General features: G+C 35.3%; 1 protein-coding gene across 3 annotated transcripts in view; it reads left to right on the top strand.

The window, feature by feature from the left end:
* The window catches only part of POLB (DNA polymerase beta), a 26,774-nt gene extending 5,002 nt beyond the window's left edge, over nucleotides 1-21,772 (top strand). Inside the window, exons 4-14 of one of the 3 annotated variants that reach the window (XM_027600183.1) lie at nucleotides 1,921-1,995; nucleotides 2,571-2,629; nucleotides 4,433-4,482; nucleotides 6,616-6,667; nucleotides 8,247-8,301; nucleotides 8,398-8,470; nucleotides 13,159-13,229; nucleotides 13,919-14,005; nucleotides 19,563-19,627; nucleotides 20,129-20,268; nucleotides 21,525-21,766. In XM_027600183.1, the coding sequence (XP_027455984.1) occupies nucleotides 1,921-1,995; nucleotides 2,571-2,629; nucleotides 4,433-4,482; nucleotides 6,616-6,667; nucleotides 8,247-8,301; nucleotides 8,398-8,470; nucleotides 13,159-13,229; nucleotides 13,919-14,005; nucleotides 19,563-19,627; nucleotides 20,129-20,268; nucleotides 21,525-21,619 (822 nt within the window). In that variant the 3' untranslated portion in view covers nucleotides 21,620-21,766. Of the gene's footprint in view, nucleotides 1-1,920; nucleotides 1,996-2,570; nucleotides 2,630-4,432; nucleotides 4,483-6,615; nucleotides 6,668-8,246; nucleotides 8,302-8,397; nucleotides 8,471-13,158; nucleotides 13,230-13,918; nucleotides 14,006-19,562; nucleotides 19,628-20,128; nucleotides 20,269-21,524 lie in introns of all 3 variants that reach the window. The other 2 variants (XM_027600184.1, XM_027600185.1) reach the window with 2 other exon arrangements.
* The last annotated feature ends 1,540 nt before the right edge of the window (nucleotides 21,773-23,312 follow it).

Here is a 23,312-nt window from a genome sequence, read left to right as displayed (position 1 = left end):
TTCTAGTCTATTCATTTCCTGAATCTTGTTCATTTCTATCTGGTAGTTGCTATTTTCAGAACTTGAATATTCAGTAGTCTTGGAACACTTAACATTAACTTAACTTAAACATTAAATAAATCAAGAATATCGAAGGGTGAGGTTAGGGCTAAGAGACAGTAGGAAATGACTGGCACACATGTTGATGCATTTGAACATCTAACTAAAGAGGACCAACACCGCCAAGAATGAACCCTAATGTAAACTTTGATGATGGTATTTGAGTGTCCATTCATCAGTTATAACAAGTGTAGCACTCTGGTGGGGGATGTTGATAATTGGCTGGGCTGTGCATGTATGGGGGCTGCGGGTATATGGGAACTGTGTACTTTGTGATCAGTTTTGCTGTGAACCTGTAACTACTCAAAAAAAGCCCTTATTTAAAGGAGAAAAGTAAAAAAGGATCAGAAACATGAACAAGTTCAACTTCACTAATAATCAGAGTTGCAAATTAAAACAAGATGCTGTATGGTGCTATCAAACTATCAAATATAGTATACAGTATGGATAAAGATGTGGAAAAAGACATTCAGTTACTAAGGATGGAAATCCTGGTTATTTCCAGCTTTTCTGAAGGATAATTTGGCAGAATGTTGGCAAATGTATATATCCTTTGTCCCGGCAATTCCACTTTGAGGAATTTATCTTGAGGAAACCAGTAGAGAGATATGTATACTAGGATTCATTAGTTCATAAATTTTGAGCACTATATGCCAGATATTCATCCAGGTGCTGGGGGTAAAGCAGTAAAAACAGGATCTGCTCTCATAGGGCTTATATTCTAGAGCAAAGCTGTCCAGTAAAGTAACCATGAGCAGCATTTGGCCAGTGAGCTCTTGAAGTATGGTTAAGGGGACTGAGGAATGAATTTTTTTAGTTTTAATAATGTAAACTTAAAATGTCACATGTGGCTCGTGGCTATCACATTTGTGCCGTTCTAGAGCAGTGGTTCTCAGAGTCGCTATATCTAGACCAGCAGCAGCAGCATCACCTGGGAACTTGTTAGAAATGCAACCTATTGGGGCACCTGTCTGACTCGTCAGTAGAGCACGTGACTCTTGATTTCAGGGTCGTGAGTTCAAGTCCCACCTTGGGTGTAGAGTTCACTTAAAAAAAAAAGAGAAAAAAAGAAATGTAACCTATTAAGTCAGAAACTCTAGGGTGGGACTTGGCATTCTGTGTTTTAACACATCCCCAAGGTGATGACGATGCAAAAGCTTAACCCCTGCTCTAGAGGATGTTCATGACATTGTTATATCAGATTTTGTAAACTAAATGTCTCCTGTGGTAGGGTATTTGTTAAGTAAATTATGATACACAGTGATATACCATGCAGCCATTAAAGATAGTTGTATTTATATATTGATATGGAAATTTGTTCATGATGTATTTTTAAGTTAAAAAAAGTACAAAGCAGAATGATTCTATTTTTGTAAGAAAAATATGTATATACATATACAGATATATATGTACATGCACATATAACTCTGCTTATGTATGTGAGCCTAAAAGAAGTCAATGTAGCAGATGTTAGGTGATGAGATTACAGTTTATTTTAATTTTCAGGGCAATGAAATTAACAAGTGATTTATATATTTTTCTTTATGCAACTCTATTTCTTCTAATTTTTCTACAACAAAAATTAATTTTAAAAAAAGTAAGTCATTTATAATTGTTTTATTAGGGCTTCTCTTTTGTCATCATTTAAGGATTTTGTTGGGAGAATATGTATTTTCGCCGTGGCTCAGTTTTCTGTGTCCTTTGTTTTAAAACTGGTCATGTGACAATCATTTTTTTTCATTTCCTATTTTTTACTTTATCTTTGAGTGATTTGGTAAGCATTATATTTATATGAGTTTTATATTTTTAATTTTCTGTTAGCCTGGAGTAGGAACAAAAATTGCTGAAAAGATTGATGAATTTTTAGCGACTGGAAAATTGCGTAAGCTGGAAAAGGTAAAATTTTAACTTGTTTGCTTATTTGATGATAGTGTCTGCCTTTATAGCAACTATCATGTAGCATGATATTATTTACCTGGTGAGACTAGGAAGGAAAAGAGGAGTGGAGTTTATGGCTTTAAGTGTTCTATTTTAAAAATTCTGAATACTGTTCCTGTAAGATATTCAATTATTTTATGTGACATTTTAGAGACTGTTAGCATCTGTGATAGAATTAGTTCCTTATATTCAGTATCATTCAGAAGGTAGATTATAAACTTCGATAAAACATTGTTATATTTTAGAATTTCTATTCTTAAACTCTCCGAAGCATTTTTATGGTTTTATTTCACCCTGATTGTAATTATACTACTTAGGGTCTTTTATGAATAAGCCTTTCTAAAGTATGGGATAAGTTAAGAAATGAGACATCTTCTCTGCTTTGTTACTTACCTAAAACCACTGAGGTTTATCCAGGCAGATGTAAATGGCTCTTCAGGTCTCTTAGTAGACTGGTGCATTTCCAATAAGATCATTTGAGTCCTCAAAGCATTCCTGAATCATTATTAGACTTTTTTTTTTTTCCCTTAAAGATTCGGCAGGATGACACGAGTTCATCTATCAATTTTCTGACTCGAGTTAGTGGCATTGGGTAAGAAGTATTTTCTAAGCAGACACAGTAGTAGGGTTGGTTTTATTTTTTATGTGAGCCAAAATAAGTACATGCTATTTCTCCTCAAAACCTGTACCTTTTCATCCCTGTGTCTTTGCCCATATGGTTCACTCTTCCATATCTTATGTGTCTGAGGCTGGCTCTTCAGGTGCTACCTCTACTTTAAAAGCCCATCCAAGGCAAATGTTACCTCCTTCATAAAACCAGTTTGATTTCCCAGCCAGAAATTATCTCCTTCTAAACTCCACTAACACTTGCTCTGTGTACATCTTCTCACTCCCTCCAGATTTTGCTTCTCTGAGCATATTTATCTTAAGCATTTATTTTATTTTTTATTTTTTTTAAAGATTTTTTTTTTTTTTATTTGAGACAGAGAGAATGAGAGAGAGAGAGAGAGAGCACATGAGAGGGGGGAGGGTCAGAGGGAGAAGCAGACTCTCTGCCGAGCAGGGAGCCTGATGTGGGACTCGATCCAGGGACTCCTGGATCATGACCTGAGCCAAAGGCAGTCGCTTAACCAACTGAGCCACCCAGGCGCCCTATCTTAAGCATTTAAACTGTTTTTCAATAGCACCTAACATAATGACTTAAAAATTTGGAACAAACACCCACGCATTTTTTCCTGAAGGAGTCTTTATCTTAAAATTTGAGTTAGCACCAAAAGGGGCTTCTTGGACACTTCTTGACAACATAAAAATTAACATTCAAACATTAAGGCTGTGGGGCACCTGGTGGGTTCAGTCGGTGGAGCATGTGACTCTTGATCTCAGGGTTGTGAGTCTGAGCCCCACGTTGGGTGTAGAGATTACTTAAAAAATAAAATCTTAAAAAAAAACCATTAAGGCTATAATGCTTTACTTAAGTCTCATCTTTGTGGAATGAGGCATTCTTTTAGATATGTGATGATTGTTCATTTAAATGGCAACATTTGATGAAAGTTACTCTAAAATATATTAAATTCTTAAACTTAGTATACTGAAAATAAGCATGACTCCTTAGGGACTTAAAGCCATTCTAAAATGTTAGAAGTTGTTTTAGAGAGCCTCCGTGTTATTATCCTCTTTTTCCAGGCAAGAACACTGAATACAGAAAGTGGGATAACTGGCAGAGTCAGAATCCCTGTTTGCTGACTCCCAATTCACTTCTACTTCTTATGTGCCGCATTGCCTCTCTGCTATGAATAATCTGTTTCTGTATCACACAGTTTCTGTACAAAGACTCCTTGTCATTAAAGTTGCAGTTTAAATACCATTTCACAGGCCTTCCCTTGCTACCCAATCTTAAGTAGGACCCATCCAGTCTGTCACATTACCCTATTTTAAATCATTTGCCTGGTATTTTTTTGTTTGCTTATATACCTATTTATTTTCTCTCTCTACTCATTGAAATGTAGGTGGGGAAGACCAAGGCACTTATTTGTCTTATTCCTGCTGTATTTTCAGCACCTAGAGGAGTATCTGGCACATAACAGGCCCTCAGTTAATCTCATTTGAATGGATGAACTGTTTTCCTGTTTGTATGTATGTTTTATGAAGTACATGTACCTTATAACACCTAGTTGCTTAGATGTCTTTTTCATGTCCAGGTTCATGGCTGTCTTCCTAGATTGAGGCTTCAAGAATTCTTCTCTTTGGATAAAATCACCAAAATAACCACAACATTTTAACAGGTCTTGTTTAGCTCCATAGTAACTCTTTACAAAAGAAGACAATAATAATAATTGAATAATTCAATATACTGATTTTCACTTGATATTGAGATAATGCTTTTCTTTCGTTGTAGTCCATCTGCTGCAAGGAAGTTTGTAGATGAAGGAATTAAAACATTAGAAGGTGAGTTTGTACAATAGGTCATCAATTCCAAGTCAAATATGCTCCTGAAGGATGGTTAATGCTCTAGCAAACTAGAACTTGAGAAACCTTTATTCAACTAGTAAAAAGGAATGCTAAGATTTTCTTTTTAGCTCTTTAGTAGAGAATAGGTATAAAGTGTAGTTTTTATTCCTGTGTTAAACATGTTTAGGTTTGTAACTTAGAAGAAAATCAAGAAGAGCAAGAAGTGGCTTCTTGGTTTATTTGCAGACTTTTAGATTTAAATTGCCTTTGTTTCTCTAGTAAAATTTTGGACAACAGAATCCTACACATTCAGCCTAAAGGCCAAGTGATATATATACTGAGCAAGATTCTGTAAGAGTCTTGCAATATTTATTGAAGGAATTTTTGCTTTCAAAGAAGTGAAAAAATAGTCTAAGTCAAGTAATTATAAAACATTTTCCTTAAACTTAGGATAGCTTGATCCTTTGAATATAACTTATTTCTTTGTACTTTTAAGGGTATATACTATAGTTGGAGATAGAAATAGAGATTTATTGCAGTACATCTGTAGCATTTGGGGTTTAATATTTGTGAATTCAACTCTTTGTACCCAAATGGTTAAGTGGACAGGTTCTAGGGACTGATCTGGGTTTGAATCTAATCTCCACCACTTGACTAGAATGGATGACTATGGTGTTTTGGTTTCTTAGCTACAAAATGCTATCATAATTTCTGCCTCATATGATTTAATGCAGTAATATATGAAAAGCCCTTAGCATACAGTGGTTGGTACCTAATAAGTGCTTAAAAATAGTAACTGACTCTTAAGAGGCATGATTAATTAGTAATACTACAAAGTTAAGAATTTGTGTGAGTCCTATAACCAGAGAATAAACTCTACTGTATCTGCGTCTCAGAGAGGATGTGTGCTTTTCTGCCTATGGCATATTTGGTTTATCTGAGTGAAATATGGGTTAAAGGGGTCAAAAATTTGTTTCTCAAACAAAAATTGCCTCCCTTGGGAGTGTCAGAGATCTGCTGTAATGGTTTTTACATTATTTCACAATTCACAGATATGTAATTTGATAACTGTCAACATCTATGTGCCTATATGTAACAAGCTCATTATTTCCATTGCATTTTCAGTGTTTACTGTGTACACACAGCTATGAGAAATATTAAGTGCTCCATGTATCAAAGATTCTCTCCATTTTATATCTCCAGAGAGAATTTATGTTTGTGAATATGTAAGGGTGACTATAGGAATTGCTTTGGGAGCATACTTATCTTGCTTCTCCTTTCGTAAGGCTTACTCCTGTACTCATGTCCAGTAAAGGAACATCCAAGTGGAATTAAGTCACTTTTGTTTATTTATTTTTTAAAGATTTATTTGTTTATTTGAGAGAGAATGAAAGGTAGCATGTGCGTGCAAACGGGGGAGGGACACATGGAGAGGGAGAGAAGCAGACTCCCTGCTGAGTACAGAGCCCCACGTGGGGCTTGATCTCACCACCCTGAGATCATGACTTGAGCCGACATCAGGCATTGGAGTCTTAACCGACTGAGCCACCCAGGCATCCTTAAGTCACTTTTAGATTTAAGACATGATGTTATGATATGACAGTTTTTTAATTTAAATAATGAAAATAATACCTCTCCTTTCAACAGAATTTTAAGCACAGTGCCTGTACAAGTTATTACTCAATAAATACTAATTGAGTGAAGGAGTGCATGAACAGCAGATGGGCAATATAAATACTTAAAACATTTAGAAGTTGTGGTTGCTGCTATTACCATAAGTTAGCAATATAGGTTCTTATAAGGCTGCCTTTTACTATAGTTAGTGAAGTGTGGTATGATCCTGGTATGTTTTATCTATTATTCTGTGTAACTATAATTGAAATTTTGATTCAGTAAGTAAAAATGATCATGAAATCAACTGTTAGATTTTACTACATTGATTTGAAGAACTTTTATCTAGTTCTTAATATCTGAATTTTTTTCTTTTTTTCTTATCTTTTTGAAGTCATATTCTTATCTTTTCAAAGCATATTTTCCTAGCAGTTCTTTGTAAAAAGGATCACTAAATTTAGCAACTTTTTCCCAAAAATGTTTAAATTAGCACCTCAACTTTATATGTCCTCTATACAGATCTCAGAAAAAATGAAGATAAGTTGAACCATCATCAGCGAATTGGGTTGAAGTAAGATAGCAAATTTTCTTTTCTTTTGACATTTGAGATATAAAAGTATAAAATTTCTTATAGCCATTCTTCCATACACCATAAAAATTCTTCAAATTTAACTAAACACAACCATTTTTCTATTCAGGAACGCTAAGATTTGTTGCAGACTTTTGTAGAGAATATGCCTGTCTTCATACGTTTTGTTATTACCTTTCAGTCTGTTTTCTTGTTTTGAGTATTTCCCTCATTCTCTTGACGTTAGTGAAGTCTTAAAACATATAGGACTGAGTACGTCAGTCAGTCAGTGGGTGTTTATTTTGTGCTTAAACATTGTAGAAAGCACTGCATTAGGTCTGGGGTAAGGATATAAACAGGGTCAGTAAAGCCCTTAAGAAGTTTAGAGTCTACCTGAGAAGCTAGGACATGAACATGGAGTGCTAAATTAAAAACAGAAAAAGAAAACAACCCGAACACCTAAATAATGGTGTAGGAGTAACTAGTAGGAATGTTGTATATCAGCATCCATAATTATTTCGTGTGCTGGAACCCCTTTTCTAATTGACTTTTTCTAATGCATAGTACATAAACATGTATCTCCTCCTGTCTTATGTAGTCTTATTGGCAATTCAGTCCTAATAACCCCCTGAACTTTGCTGTTGATGCTTTACCATAAGACCTTAAACTTACACTGCTCTTCCAACCATAAGACCTTAAACTTACACTGCTCTTCCAAGACTTTGAGCCGGTAGGAGACCAGAATATTCTCACTTTCCTTGCATTTACATAATAGAGATCTGCTGAAGAACTTGGTGGTTGTGAGAATTGGTTTTGACCAGGTGCTTTATCATTTTTAGATGTTATTTCATACTGAGATATTTTTATAACAGCCTTATTGAAATATAATTCATACATCATATGATTCACCCACTTAAAGTGTACAGTTCAGTGGTTTTTAGTATATTCATAAAGCTGTACAACCATTACTGCAGTTGATTTTAGAACATCTTTGTTATATCCCAAAAAGAACCCATATCTGTTGGCCTTCACTCCCCATTTCTCCCCAGCTGCCCCTCTGTCCCTGCCTGCTTCTGACAACCACTAATGTACTTTTTGTCAATATAGATTTGCCTATTCTGGACACTTCATATAAATGAAATCATACAATATGTAGTCTTTGTGACTGGCTTTTTTTCACTTAGTGTAATGTTATCTCGATAATGTTTTAGAATATAATTTTGTAGGATATAAGAGCAATAAACTGTAACCCCTTGACTTGCCAGTAGGGAGCAGTCTAATTTGGAAACATATTAACTTAAACTGTTCATTTACTCTTGGTATGTGAATATGAAGTTTATTTAAAATAAGTTTTGATGGAGTATCTGGAATATAATAAAAGGGTGGCACTTAAAAATTTTGGTCTAAGTTAAGAAATAAACCTATCCCCACCCCCAACTTTACTGTTATCTTCTTACTGAACTTTAGTCTTGATTTTTGAATGATCTGCTGGTATAAGGACACTTGATATAGTAGGCAGTTTACTTTTTAAGAAGATTTAAATTTCACAAAAATCTTTTGTTTACTTATTCTGTCTTTATAGATATTTTGAGGACTTTGAGAAAAGAATTCCTCGTGAAGAGATGTTACAAATGCAAGTAAGAGTGTGCTGAATTGTATTCTTTGATTAGAATTGAGAATGTCACTTGGTGAAAAGCCATTTTAGAATACTGACTTAATTTTTTTTCTATTAGGATATTGTACTAAATGAAGTTAAAAAAGTGGATTCTGAATACATTGCTACAGTCTGTGGCAGTTTCAGAAGAGGTAACATACTTCTTAATCTTAGGTTATTCATGCCTTGATGTTAAAATTGCCTAATATATACCAAAAAAATGGGTTAAAGAGGTGTAATTTGTGTTACTTAATAGATTTACTAAGATCCAGTAGAGTATGAGCTAAGTTTATTTGTTTATAGATAGGAATATGTATTAAAAATGAGAGGAAATTCATCCTGATTTTATTGTAGGATGATATTTTAATGACTAGTTTTAATAAATTTTACAGAATAATTCTATGTGTATTAAAATCCTAAGAGTGATTGTTTGGCTAGATGGAAGTGAAGCTATGGGTAGGTGGTGGGGTGTTTTGTTTTTTTAACTTTTTTTTTCTAAGTTTTCTGTAATGAATCTAAAAATAATGTCGCTGAAGCACTAGTTCCAAACCAATTCTCACAACAACCAGGTCCTTCAGAAGATCTACTTCTCCTATGTGAATGCGAGCTAAGTGAGAACCAAGAGAATCCTGGTTTCTTACTGGCTCAAAATTTGGAAGGGTAACATAAATTAAAATATTAATTTTAAAAATTGGAATACAAAAACTTGATTTAAAACTTTTGGAATTGATATCTGACTGAATCTCTGGCCACCTTTGGAGTTTTGCTTAGGCAGTAGGTGATGAGCTGTCCCAAATTCTCGGGGTAGCTGCTGTAAGAATCAGGAGTTAGGGAGAGGAAAGTGCTAAATCCACAATTGCTGATAAGTAGAAAGAACATTGGGTTGGGGCCTAAAGAACTGGATCCTGAGGCCAAATCTACTGTCACTGTAGATTGAAGTATGTCTATCTCTCCACATCCTATTTTCCATATTTGTAAAATGAGAGGATTAAAGTTAACCAGTTGTCAAGTCTTTCTGTGCATCAGAAATACCTAAAAAAGTTAAACAAACAAAACAACAACAACAACAACAACAACAAAAAACATTGTTGTACCCTGCTACAAACCTACTAAATAAGAATCTTCTTAGGGTGGGGCCTTGGAATCTAAATTTTTCAAAACACAGACTTGGGTACACAGCAAGCCAAATGCAGGCTCAGTTGAAGATGACAACCTTTCTGGATTTCAATATTTCTGTTTTATTTTACTTTTATTATTGAGTAGGTTGTATGGTTGCGTGCTTTAATATAAAAAAGGTATACACTAAGAAGTCTGCCTCTGCCCTGTCCCAGTTCACCCTCTCCGCTCCGTCCCACCACTGTCCCATTAGTGACCACTTTCTTGTGTGTTCTTTCAGTGGTTTTACATGTAAATATAAATAAATAAATGTGAATATACATTGTTTTTTCCCATTTTATTTTTTATTTTTATTTCTTTAAAAAATGTTACTGAAGTATAGTTGACATACAGTGTTATATTAGTTTCAGGTGTACAACATAGTGACGACAGTTCTGTGCACTACGCAGTGCTCACCGTGATAAGCATAGTTACCATCCATCACCATACAATGTTCATACGATATTGACTTTGTTAACTATGATGTACTTTTCATCCCCATGACTTACTTATTTTATGATTGGAAGTTTGTATTTCCTAATCCCCTTCACCTATTTTATCCATTCCCCACCTGCCCCCCACCTCTGACAACTATTGGTTCTCTGTACTTGTAAGCCTGTTTCTGTTTTGCACATATTTGTTTTGTTTTTTAGGTTCCACAGATAAGTGAATTATGTGGTATTTGTGTTTCTCAGGCAGACTTATTTCACTTAGCGTAATACCCTCTAGGTCCCCCCATGTTGTCACAAATGACAAGATATCATTCTTTTTTATGACTGAGTAATATTCCATTGTATATTTGTACCACATCTTCTTTATTCAGTGAGTATACATTCTTGGTGTTCTCTTCCCCCTTTCTTTCACAAAAATAACAGAACATATACACAGTACTGCACCTTACTTCTTTCACTTAAAAATACATCTTGGAGATCTTTCCACATCAGTATATAGAGAACATCCTTATTCTTTTTTATAGCTGTATGACATTTGGTTATGTGGTTATGCCATACTTTATCTGTCCCTTTGTTAATAGATTCTTGGATTGTTTTCCTTTTTTTGCTAAAGTAAATTGTTTTGCTTTTTATTTTTAAAAAATTTTTTTTATTTTTAATTTTATTTTATTATGTTAATCACCATACATCACATCATTAGTTTTGATGTAGTGTTCCATGATTCATTGTTTGCGTATAACACCCAGTGCTCCGTGCAGAACGTGCCCTCTTTAATACTCATCACCAGGCTAACCCATCCCCCCACCCCCCTCCCCTCTAGAACCCTCAGTTTGTTTCTCAGAGTCCATAGTCTCTCATGATTCATCTCCCCCTCCGATTTCCCCCCCTTCATTTTTCCCTTCCTACTCTCTTCTTCTTCTTCTTTTTTTTTAACATATAATGTATTATTTGTTTCAGAGGTACAGGTCTGTGATTCAACAGTCTTATTAAATGGGTAGAGTAATACATTTTTGGTAGTAGGTAGGTGGTAAAAGACACTTTTAAGAGAAAAATGAAAAGACAAAATTTTCTTTCTTAAAATAGCTTCCATGAATGTCCTGGGATCAGCACACATTGAATCTAGTCTTCTTTCTGTTTAAATATCTGGTTAAACATTATCGATGTATAAAATGGTGGTCTAGAGACACTGCCATATCTTCGGTGACCAAGAATATGTTTTATGTATATGTAAGTGACAAATCACTAAGTTCTACTCCTGAAACTAAAACTACACTATATGTTAGCTAACTTGAATTTAAATAAAATCTTGGAAGAAAAAATATGTTTTACATAAGGAAATAGTATTATTTTATGCCAACTGTGTGGCAGGCCCTTTTCTAGATGCTTTTACATATGTTCTTAGTTGCACAATGGCCTATAGAGTAGTGTTTAGTAGTTTATAGACAGAGAAACTGAGGTCTAGAGGAATATACAGTCCTTATTTGCAATATTGAAAAAAGAATTTTAAGTGAAAAAAAATCCAATTAAATGGAGACAAAACTTCATAGTATTATAATAAAAGGAAGTATAAACAATTGTATATAATCTTCCTAAAGTTATATGGTTGTAGAGTGAGGATCAAAACAAAAATCTAAGTCATTATGAAATGCTATATTCTTTTTTTTTGTTTTAAGATTGTATTTATTTGAGATAGAGAGAGCATGAGCGGGGGTAGGGGCAGAGGCAGAGGGAGGAGCAGACTCCCTGCTGAGCAGGGAGCCTGATGCGGGGCTCCATTCCAGGACCCTGAGATCATGACCTGAGCTGAAAGATGCTTAACTGACTGAGCCACCCAGGCACCCCTCAAATGCTATATTCTTAGCCATGATACCATAATAGTAATTTTTACCAATATTCATTAAATGAATTCAGTCATAAGAATTGAAATGGATTTTCTGATTACTCTTTACAGGGTTAGGACATATTGTTTAATTTGAAGTTTTCAGATATATAGTGTTTATAGATGTATTTTAAAGCTTTTTTTAAGATGGGGGTTTACCCTTTTTAATTGTTTTAAATTCATATTTTTAGCTTTTTTAAAAACTTCAAGTATAATTGACATATAGTTATTTTCAGGTGTACAATATAATGATTCAACAATTCTGTACACACTACTCAGTGCTCATCATGACGAGTGTACTCTTAATTCCCTTCACTTATTTCACCTATCCCTGCCTACCCACGTCCTCTCTGGCAACCACCAGTTTGTTCTCTATATTTAAGAGTCTGTTTTTTTTTTTTTTGTCTGTTTTGTTTCTTAAATTCCACATAAGAGTGAAATCACACTTGATTTTAGCCAAAAGGCCAAGAAGCGATAAGAGTGAAATCATATGGTATTTGTCCTTCTATGACTGACTTATTTCACCTAGCATAATACACTCTACATCCATCCATGTTGTTGCAAATGGCAAGATTCATTCTTTTTTTTTATGCCTGAGTAATATTCCATTGTGCACATATACACACACACACACACACACACCACCACATCTTTATCCATCCATTGGTCATCTTGGCTATTGTAAATAATACTGCAGTAAACATAGGAGTGCATGTATATTTTTGAATTAGTTTTTTATTTTCTTTGGGTAAATACCTAATAGTGGAATTCCTGGATCATATGGTAGTTCTATTTTTAATTTTGGGGGGAACCTCCATACTGTTTTACAGAGTGGCTGCACCAGTTTGCATTCCCACCAACAGGGCAAGAGGGTTACCCTTTCTCCACATCCTTGTTGCCAACACCTGTTGTTTCTAGTGTTGCTGATGTTAGCTATTCTGACAGGTGTGAGGTGGTATCTTATTGTGGTTTTGATTTGCATTTCCATGATGATGAGCATCTTTTCATGTGTCTCTTGGCCATCTGAATATCTTCTTTGCAAGAATGGTGTTTTTAAATGTTTTTATTCATTATTGAGTAATTATTTAGGTGCATTTTTAATACATTTAGCCGATTGTATATAATGCATATCTAATGCCAATTACTGTTGTTATCCCAGATTCTTCTGTTTACATCAGTATACCTGAGTAGTTGGACAGAAAATTGAAATCTTGTAATTCTGAATATGAAGTGCAGTGAAAAGGAAAGTTAGGCTATAAGAAGTAAGGCTCCTCCATGTGACATCGCTTTGGTTCTGTTTGCCTAATTGATAGATTTATATGTAGAATTCCATACATATTTTTTATTTTCATAGGTGCAGAGTCCAGTGGTGACATGGATGTTCTTCTGACCCATCCAAGCTTTACCTCTGAGTCAACCAAACAGGTACCACAGAATTTATAATCAAATGTGTTAAGTGTTACACAACAGTGAATATCATTTTCTAAATGATACTTGGATATTTCAGAATGAATTTTTATTTTAATCTTTCTGAAAAGTCAGTTTAAGTGCTTTGTACTGACTGAATTCTGTGAAAGGCAAAGTAGGTGGTTGAAAGGGATACACAGTGGTGTTCTTCTACAAGGAATGGAGGGGATAGTCTGATTTTTGAAAGAAAAAAAATGAAATTTAGTAAAACATTTTCAGAATTATTTATTGCCTTTCATGGGTATTTTAGAAATATCCAGTATAATATTCAGGTTTTCATTAAGGGTATATTTTTCTATTAAACAATATTATATTAAGAAACTTTATTCCTGTTAGAAAACCCATGAAGGCAAAACATTTTTGACTTTGGAATATATACCTTTTAAAGATGAAGCAGCTAATTTTTTGAGTTAATGAAACAGATAAACACAGATGATGTCTGTTTGGGGGTATCTTGATATAGGTGAAGAATGATCGTTCTTAAAAATAGGTTTCATTTGATAAATGAATTTTTGTTAGAAGAAAAAAGTACTTAGAGGAAAACTAGGCATTTGTCCATAGATAATCAAAAAACTCAGGTTAAAAATGTTTTCTTGCTATAAAAGAGTATTTGTTCTTTTTCTTACTTCCTATTTATGTTTCCACAGCCAAAGCTGCTACATCGTGTTGTGGAGCAGTTACAGAAGATCCATTTTATTACAGATACTCTGTCAAAAGGTGAAACAAAGTTCATGGTAAGTACGTGTTTGAGTTAACACTTCTGAAAAAAAAACCTTGGAAACTGTTCAGTGCCCATTCTGAGTATGTGATCTCAGTGCATCTCAGTATTACAGTCAATAAATAGGATATCCATGAGAATATACAGAAGAATTTACAGGATGCTAATCTCAGAATATTTTAGTAAGGAATTTTGTTTTAAATTCCCCCACCTGTAAATAATCTGTGCCATTGGAACACATAATTATGCATAATCTCCTCTTTAAAATTTCTGTAAATGACTTTGACACATCATAAGTTTTTCCTTAACATAGGAAATGTTCTCATATTCTCTGGCTCAGAATTCTTCAGTATGTGAGATTAGAATTGTCTGAAGAATATTAATATGTTACAACACCAAAGAAAGAAAAGAAATTGGGGTATGTGATACAAACAAGTTTTGTGGCATGATAAGCAGAGGAGTTAATATTGGGGGATGCTTGCAGAGATTTTCACAGTGACATCCGTCATGATGATCTGTTAAAAGCCTGTAATCTTCCTAGGGAATTAAAGTTTAAAAATTCAAAACAAATGCCAAATGAATTAAAAAGAGGTTAATAAATGTCCCTGCATAAAAACCGACAGGAAGGCAAATAGAAATCTAGGACTAAGGTAATAGTTACCTTTATTCTACTGCGCACTTAAATTTGTACTTTGAATTCCCTTTTTCCCAAGTTATATGCCTGAAATGGAAAGAGACTGCTTTTGGGGAATGGACATGCTAATATTAGCGAGAGTCTTCTGTATAGATTTGACAGTGGTTTTAGCTAAAAGTAGAAGATGGTTGATAGAGATAATTGAAGTATTGTGTCATTCCGAAAGTAGAATGGTGCCTGCCAGGGTCCTATGGGGAAGGAGAGGAGGGAGTTACTATGTAACAGATACAGAGTTTCAGTTGGGGAAGATGAAAAAAGTTCTGGAGGTGGATGGTGGTGGTAGTTGCACAATGATGTGAATATACTTAATGCTGTAGAACTGCACACTTAAAAATGGTTAAAATGGCAAACTTTATGTTGTGTATATTTAATCAGACACCCAAAAAAATCAGGTGATTAATTTCAATGTGGTGATTTTAATGGGCTATGAAACCGTATTGATTGCCAAAGTTGGCCACATTTTATAATGTTTTCAAAAGAACTATGGGAAAGGTAAAAATAAAAATTCTAGTCAGTCTTTGGGAATCAAATCTATGAGCAGTTCTCCCAAATCTATCAGATTTGGAGCTTTTACTCTATGCCCAGAAATATAGACACATGAGATGTTTTTTGTTGTTGTTTTTTAATTATAAGATTTTATTTATTTATTTATTTATTTATTTGACAGAGAGAGAGAGAGAGAGAGCACAGTAGGGGGAGCGGCAGGCAGAAGGAGAGGGAGAAGCAGGCTCACTGAGCAGGGAGCCCGATGCCAGGCTCGATCCCAGGGCCCTGGGATCATGACCTGAGCCGAAGGCAGACGCTTAACTGACTGAGTCACCCAGGCACCCCTAGACACATGAGATGTTATTCAAAGTAGGGTTTAAATATGTTATAGGAATATCCCTTTTAAATTGAGATTGATTTTAATGCACTCAAAATGAATGTGTGCAAATCTTACATTTAAAGAACACTCAGATAAAATCCTAAAAATAACATGTGCTAGACAAGTTGAAAAAATTTTTTTTCATTGTTAGGAGAGTGTCCTGGTATGCCTGGACATATTCTGGGGACCCCTTCTGGCCTACCTCCAACAGTCATCTCTGTGAAAGGCCCTAGCACTTCCTACTGGGAAAGCCCACTAGCTCTTTTCAGAGTCAGTGACCAGGAAGGTGTTTATAAGATGTAGTAGCAGAAACATTTTTTTTTTGCAGTTTGAGTAGTATTGTGCTGTGCTCAAAGAGAGATCCAGAGGAAACACCAGCAGAGGCTAGTAATCCAGCTAGCAAAAATACAAAGACACATTACAAGCTGGTGGGCTGGGTATAAGCTGAAAAGGAAAGGTGGGTAGCCACATGAGTGTGAACATAGAGAATAGCTAGCAGTGGTGGAATTGGGTTATCCTAGTAGCTGCTCAGTCGTAGCAGAGAAGACCTTTGTCTCGCAGCCAAATTCCAGTGACTGCTGCAAACCAGGCTGGTTCAAACCTTCTTGTGTATGTGATATTTGAAAGACTAAGGCCACTCACCAATCCTAGGACAGGGCTGTACTTGTGGAAACCTTTGCTCTATCTGACCTTCCCAATCTCTCGGTCTATTCCTAGCAGCACATAGACAGCTGTTGCCAGAAAGAGAATCCCTCACATCAATTTCCAGAAGAAAACAGGTTAAAAAAATAAGAAAACAGGTTTTTGTTTGTTTTTAAAGTAGAGAAGACCCAGTTGACAATAAGAGCAAGAAACTAAGGCCTTTATATTGTGACGTAGGAATCCATCTTAGTGGATGGATGGTTTGTGCATAAAGCTCAGATACTGTACATGTGGCTCATATATTCTCTGAAGCCCAAAAAAATGCCATGTTTGAGCCTGCTGTTTTGACATTTATAATTAGTGTATGTTAGGTTGAGGAACAGTCCAAATTAGCTCTCAAATCAATTTATTGTAGAGGCAGTAAGAGGTGATTTATATCTAGTTGCAAAGGAAAGGGTGTGTGTTGCTATGTTGCATTGTGGAGGAGTAGACTTGGATACAGAAGCTATCAGATCTTATTCTGGCTCCATTACTAATTCATTGTATGACATTAGGCAAGTTGCTTTACTTCTGTAAGGCCTTAATATCTTCATCTATAAAATGATACGCTTCTCCTCTGTCAAAGGACTATTGTGCAGATCAAATTAAGTAATATACATGGAAACTTTGAAGAGTTTGTACATGTATCTTCATATGACTGGATCTTCAAAGAATTACACAGTGCTCTACCAATATGATATAATGTAGATGTAATATTTGTTTGGAAACAGATCTGTGAAAGCGACCTGGTAAGGAGTAAGTTGAGAAACCAAAAGTGGGATAGAAAGTGAGGGAGAAGTATGATGTGGAAGAATAAGACAGGGAGAATGAGCGCAAGTATGATGAGGAGGTGTGTTCGGCCAGTTCAACAACTGTGTATTAAGCATCTCTTAAGTCTCCGGCACTGTTCTAGGAGCTTGGGGTGTACCAGTGAATTTCAGTCGAATCTATATTTGGGGGGTGTGAGAAGGGACTGATAGTTAACAATGACCATAATAAATAGGTAAATTGCGTGTTAGGTTAAGATAACAAGTATTATTTTTATTTTTATTTTTTTAAAGATTTTGTCAGAGAGAGAGAGAGAGAGAGAGAGAGAGAGAGCACAAGTAGGGGGAGGGGCAGGCAGAGGGAAAAGTAGGCTCCCTGCTGAGCAAGGAGCCTGATATGGGACTCAATTCTAGGACCTGGGATCGTGACCAGAGCCCAAGGCAGATGCTTAGCCAACTGAGCCACCCAGGCATCAGGATAACAAGTACTATTTTTAAAAAAGGAAGAACAGGGTATGGGGAGATGGATGTGCAGGAAACCCACTGAATAGGATGGTAGGAAGCAGCCTGTTTGAGGGGAGGAGCCTTGGGGAGGGACTTGAGGTAAGGGAGTTAGCCAGTCTGAGAGCATGGCAGGAGTCAGAGCAGTGATGGGGCATGAGCCTTAGCAGAGATAGCCAAAAAAGTTGGGATCTCTGTTTCTGAAAGGAAATTGGCCGCAAAATGAATTCAGCTTACAAAGTAGAATAAACCTGGGCATCTGGCTGGCTCAGTCTGTGGAGCATGGGACTCTTGATCTTGGGGTTGTGAGTTCGAATCCCATGTTGGGCGTAGAGATTACAAAAAAACAAAAACATCAGAGTGGAATAAACCATTCTGATTCCATATCCACTTGATTTCAAAACCTCTTGTTGCTGTAACCACTGACTGCAGTTTAAAACATATGACTGTTCATGTGTTTTTCAAATACTCTTCAAAACATAAATTCCTTTAGACTAATAGTCACCAAACCTTAGGAAAGCCAGGGTTAATGTTCCAGATCTTCTTGTAAAGCCATGATTTTTAGGTAACTGAGTTATCTTCCTGTGAATAAAATAGCATTTGGAAGGAAAAAAAAAAATTTCCTCTGCATTTAGATGCCTGTTTGCCTTATATATGCAGATTTTAGCATTTTGTGCAAGTTTGGCCCAGGTTGATTTTCTGTGAAATATCTACAGTAAGGATTCAAGAGACAATAGAAGATCCCTTGACTACCCCTAGGCAATGAAAGAGGTTTTATTTCAGATGCTCAGCATGAAGCTACCCAATTGAAATGCCAAACAAAACTAATCCACTCAATCTAATAAGGAATTTACAATAATACATAGAAATTCTTTAATATTAACACTTCAGAAAAAGTGCAGGAAATAAAATGAGCTTTTAGGAAAGGAACAAAGCCATTAGACAAAATCCTATTACTAATGTGACAAACGGCAAGATCATTGCCTGTGGCACTCAAACATCCATATCCGCAAGGTAATACCTCATGGTAATTCCAGATGGAAAGCATTTCTGATCCATTTGAAGGTTGAGTTGGAACTTGTTAATGCCTAAGAAGGTAGGTTTCATATTTTGAAGATAAACAGGTTTCACTTAATCTTTCAGACATAACAACAGCTAAAGAAAATACCCATTTTAGATTCTAGATTTTAATTTTTCTATGTTGCTAAGTGAAAAAGTATAGCTTTTAGTGACATGTGTACTCAGTCAACTGTTCTTTAGAACCAGAAGCCTGTCACATGTGTACTTTTCTTTGAATGTTGCATTTGAAACTTTTAATTTGAAACTTCTGATGTTTGTGGCTCTTTTTTATGTATTTATGAGTTGCTCCCCAGGCCAGAATTTTGGCCCATTTTTCTAGAAAAGGAAAAGATTACTAAATAGACCTTGATAACTTTTGTTTGAAAACTGTAGAAGTATAATGAAAACTCACCTGTAGAGAAGATAGAAAATGATCCTCTAATTTTTTTATCTTTTAAATTTTTATTTTTCATCTCTCTGTCTTTTTTAATTTCTGGGAGATTTCCTCAATTTTAAACTCTTCTACTTCTGCTATTGCACTTTTAATTTTGATTTAAGCCTTTTCCTTAAGTGTCCTTTTTCTGTAGTATTCTGCCCTTACTTCATGTATGGAATATTTTCTGATATCTTAAGACTATTACCGATAGCTCTTCTGATGTTCTCCCTCAATCATAATTGTTTCTTGCAGATTGCTTTTCTGTTTGTTTTGGTCTGTGTCTTTCATGTTTGATGCTTTCCCTGATTAGCTCTTGTTTAGAATCGCACAAAGGCCAATCCTCATACCGAGAATCCTTGCCTGCTATTTCCTGTAGTTCTTTAATTACCACAATGTATAAGAGGAAGGTGGCGACAATATATAGTGCATAGAAAAGCCACTAAATTAAAAGTGCCCAGGATTCTAAAACTGCTTGCATTTAAAGCAAAAACCTCACATTTAACGACATTTGATTAAGTTAAGCCTGAAGTTTAAAACGTCTTTAAGCATTCTTTGAAATATCCATTTTAGGGTGTTTGCCAGCTTCCCAGTAAAAATGATGAAAAGGAGTTTCCACACAGGAGAATTGATATAAGGTATTACTCAAAATTTGTTGCTGACCTTTTTCCCTTTTCTCCTTCCTTTGTCCTCTGTGTATCTTGGAATTCACATAAATGTCTAGAACCCCCTTTCATTCTGAAATGCTATGTGTTCGTGGTATAGACACTGCTTAGCCTGAAAATATGCAAATAATAATGATTGTCTACAGAATCTCATCTGTTTTCTCTAGATTTGCATCTCATCATGATGCCTTCCACAGCTCAAAAGTAGTTTCCTGCCTGGGGAAAGTTAGTTGTAATACGTGATACTGCTTTTTGTTTCTCCACACTTCTTGCAGAGCATAGTTTACTGAAACCTAGACTAACTGCAAGCTGGGAGTAATTTCAACAGTCTACCTAATGATAGTCTCCTCCTTAGGTTATTAGACCACATAGACTTATTTTAGGTGTTTTGTGCCTTGCTGATTATAAGAGTCCTATTTTTGCCAAATTTGAAATGTGTGGTGAAAGATTTATTTATTTATCTATTTATTTTAGGTTGATACCCAAGGATCAGTATTACTGTGGTGTTCTCTATTTCACTGGGAGTGATATTTTCAATAAGAATATGAGAGCTCATGCCCTAGAAAAGGGCTTCACAATCAATGAGTACACAATCCGACCCTTGGGAGTCACTGGTGGGTATTTGTTTCTGCATTAGAGATAATCCTGGTCATCTGGAGAGAAAGTTATTTTCAAAGCTACTTTGGTTTAGCAGCTTTGGTTTCTCTCAAAAGCCTTTAAGTGATTATACCAGTTAATTGTAGTTTCTTTGTATTGTGAGTCCCTCAGGCAACAAAAGGGTCTTTAAATCCATATGTGCTCTCAAGCCCTCAATTGGAGGCCTTGATAGCAAGAGTTATTTCTAGCTCTATTAGACCGAATTAATGATGCTCAGTAAAAAATCTTATTGGTCTAAAGTGGTTTTTTTGTCTGTTTTTCGTGTATCTCCAAGACTTCTGAAGAATCTCGGTAGCATTGCTTTTAGTGCCAGGACAAACCTGGTAGCTTCGGCTACATGCCTTCTAAAGTTTAAAGAGTTGGTGCACCTGGCTGGCTCAGTTGGTAGAGCATGTGACTCTTGATCTCGGGGTCGTGACTTCAAGCCCCACTTTGAGCATAGAGCTTGCTTTTTTTTTTTTTTTTAAGATTTTATTTATTTGACAGAGAGAGGAACAGCGAGAGAGGGAACACAAGCAGGGAGAAGCAGGCTTCCTGCCGAGCAGGGAGCCCGATGAGCATAGAGGTTACTTAAAAAAATTTTTAAAAATAAAAAAAGTTTAAAGAGTAAGAATTGCTTAATCTGTGCCTGTTAACATTTCACAGTGTACGGTGTGGTTTATTATTCTCTACTAGGAAAATGAAAATTTTATCCAGAAAGGATAAAATAGGGCTTTCTTCCCTGGTAGATGAGGGCAGTGGTTCTCACATATAAATGTGTGTATGCGCCATATGGGGACCTCATTAAATGCAGATTCTAATTGGAAGGGGGCCCAAGATTCTGCATTTCTAGTAAGTTTCCAGGTGATGCCCATACTGCTAGTCCAGGGGTCACATTTTGAGTTGCAAGGGAAAGTAACTAGAGTATTTCATATGATCCATGGTGGCTACAGTGGAGATCCAGCAGAGAGGAAAATCATGGATTAGGATCACTTCAATGGCCCTAGTTGGGATACTCAGGTTCCTTTTGTAGCACTGGTAATATATGTGCAAAGCTCAAACACAAGCTCATGTGGGAGGATGGGCGAGGGGGAGGTCAATATCATGTTTTAGTGACTTGGTTACCATTGCCTTTTCCTTCTGAAAGTGAATCCCATACAACTGTCCCTAAATCCTCATAACTAAATTCCAAAACCGGTTTATAAGTAAGTTTCTTTTCTCTCTGTACTTGAAGGAGTCGCTGGAGAGCCTCTGCCAGTGGATAGTGAGAAAGACATCTTTGACTACATCCAGTGGAAATACCGAGAACCCAAGGATCGGAGTGAATAAGGCCCTTTCTTTTCAGGCCAGCTCAGCTCAGCAGGAGCCTTAATTTATTTCTTAACCTTTGCTATGTAAGGGTCTTTGGTGTTTTTAAATGATTGTTTCTTCTTCATGCTTTAGCTTGCATTGTAGTCAATAAAGCCTCTCATACTACTATCAGATGTTCTTGTTCTTATTTTATTAGCAAATAACATATCATGTATGTTCATGATCACACTTTACTAAGGGTTTAGTAGAGAGAAGAGATGAGATGTTAGCAATGTTCAATGGGAATATTTATTTTCTCATTTTCTGCCCTTCTGCTGTAAACCACATTACCCTACTACCTTTCCTCCCATTTATTAATTACAGATTAGTCAGAGACTGGTAACTGGAGGATGATTCAATATTCTTTAGAAATTAGGGAACTTCATAAATTTAATTTTTTTCTTTGGTTGGCTTGGCCCCCATATTCAGTTTTGTCATATATACTTAAAACCTAAGAATAGGTGTGTGGCTTATCTCTTAAATGAAATCTGAAAGTGGTTGTAATTCATGAGAAAGAGCTTCTCTAAGCAAAACCACTTATAACATGCACCCCTATGTACAAAATATGGCCTCTTCAACTTCAAACAAAAATTTCACTTATTTGCCCTAGTTTTCCTCCAAGGTAAAAAGCCCTAGCTTTGAAATTATATAATGTATATAATTAAATTAACATAATTAATATATCTTATATTCTATATAATTTGTTTTATATATAAATTTTATATCAATTTATGTATTTAATATAAATTTTAACATTATATAAATGTAAACTATAAAAAGTTATCAAATGGTTAAGTAAAGCTATTGAAAGTAAAAACACTCCTTGAAGGCCCTAGCTTTGAAATTATATAATCTATATAATTAATGTAACTAGATTAATATAATAATATGTAAATTATACATATATATTTACATAATATATTTACATATATTATGTAAATTATACATTTAAAATATAAATGATATTTACATAATTAAAATTATATAAATATAAAATGTAAAAATTTATCAAATGATTAAAGCTGTTGAAAACAAAATATGTGCAAATGCTTTATAACTTGTAGAGGACAATAATGCATGTAAAGTACTACCTTTTAAATTTTATTTCTTTATTAACCAAATTATTTTGTAGTGAAGGGGCATTTCCCCTATAAGAAATGAAAGAAAATAAATGAGGGATTTTAAGGAAAATTTTTTTTCTTTTTATTTACTGTAATAATTTCCACTGGTAAGATAAGAATTAACTGCAGACCATCACTTTTTTTCCCCCAAGCTACTGTCAGTTACCAGAATTTCACCAGAAATTATGTAAAGATTTATTTGAATTAATTGAGTCACTAGATCAAATTAAACTTTTCTGTGGAATCACACTACTTTGCAGAAATAGACAAAAAGCCAAAGCCAGTTTTCATTCATCACAAGGCAGCACCTCACAGCACTCTAGGTTACTCTATCCCAGTTGCTACAAGATTTTATTTACAGAGATATTATGGAAAGATTTTTAAATTAATGTCTGAAATTTATTTTTTTTAAATATTTTATTTATTTGAGAGAGAGAATGAGATAGAGTACATGAGAGGGGGGGAGGGTCAGAGGGAGAAGCAGACTCCCTGCTGAGCAGGGAGCCCGATGCGGGACTCCAGGATCATGACTTGAGCTGAAGGCAGACGCT

This window comes from Zalophus californianus, chromosome 2 (genome assembly GCF_009762305.2).
Source record: "Zalophus californianus isolate mZalCal1 chromosome 2, mZalCal1.pri.v2, whole genome shotgun sequence".
Lineage (NCBI taxonomy): Eukaryota > Metazoa > Chordata > Mammalia > Carnivora > Otariidae > Zalophus > Zalophus californianus.
The sequence above is the reverse complement of the archived record's forward strand: the minus strand, read 5'-3'. Positions and strand labels throughout refer to the sequence as shown.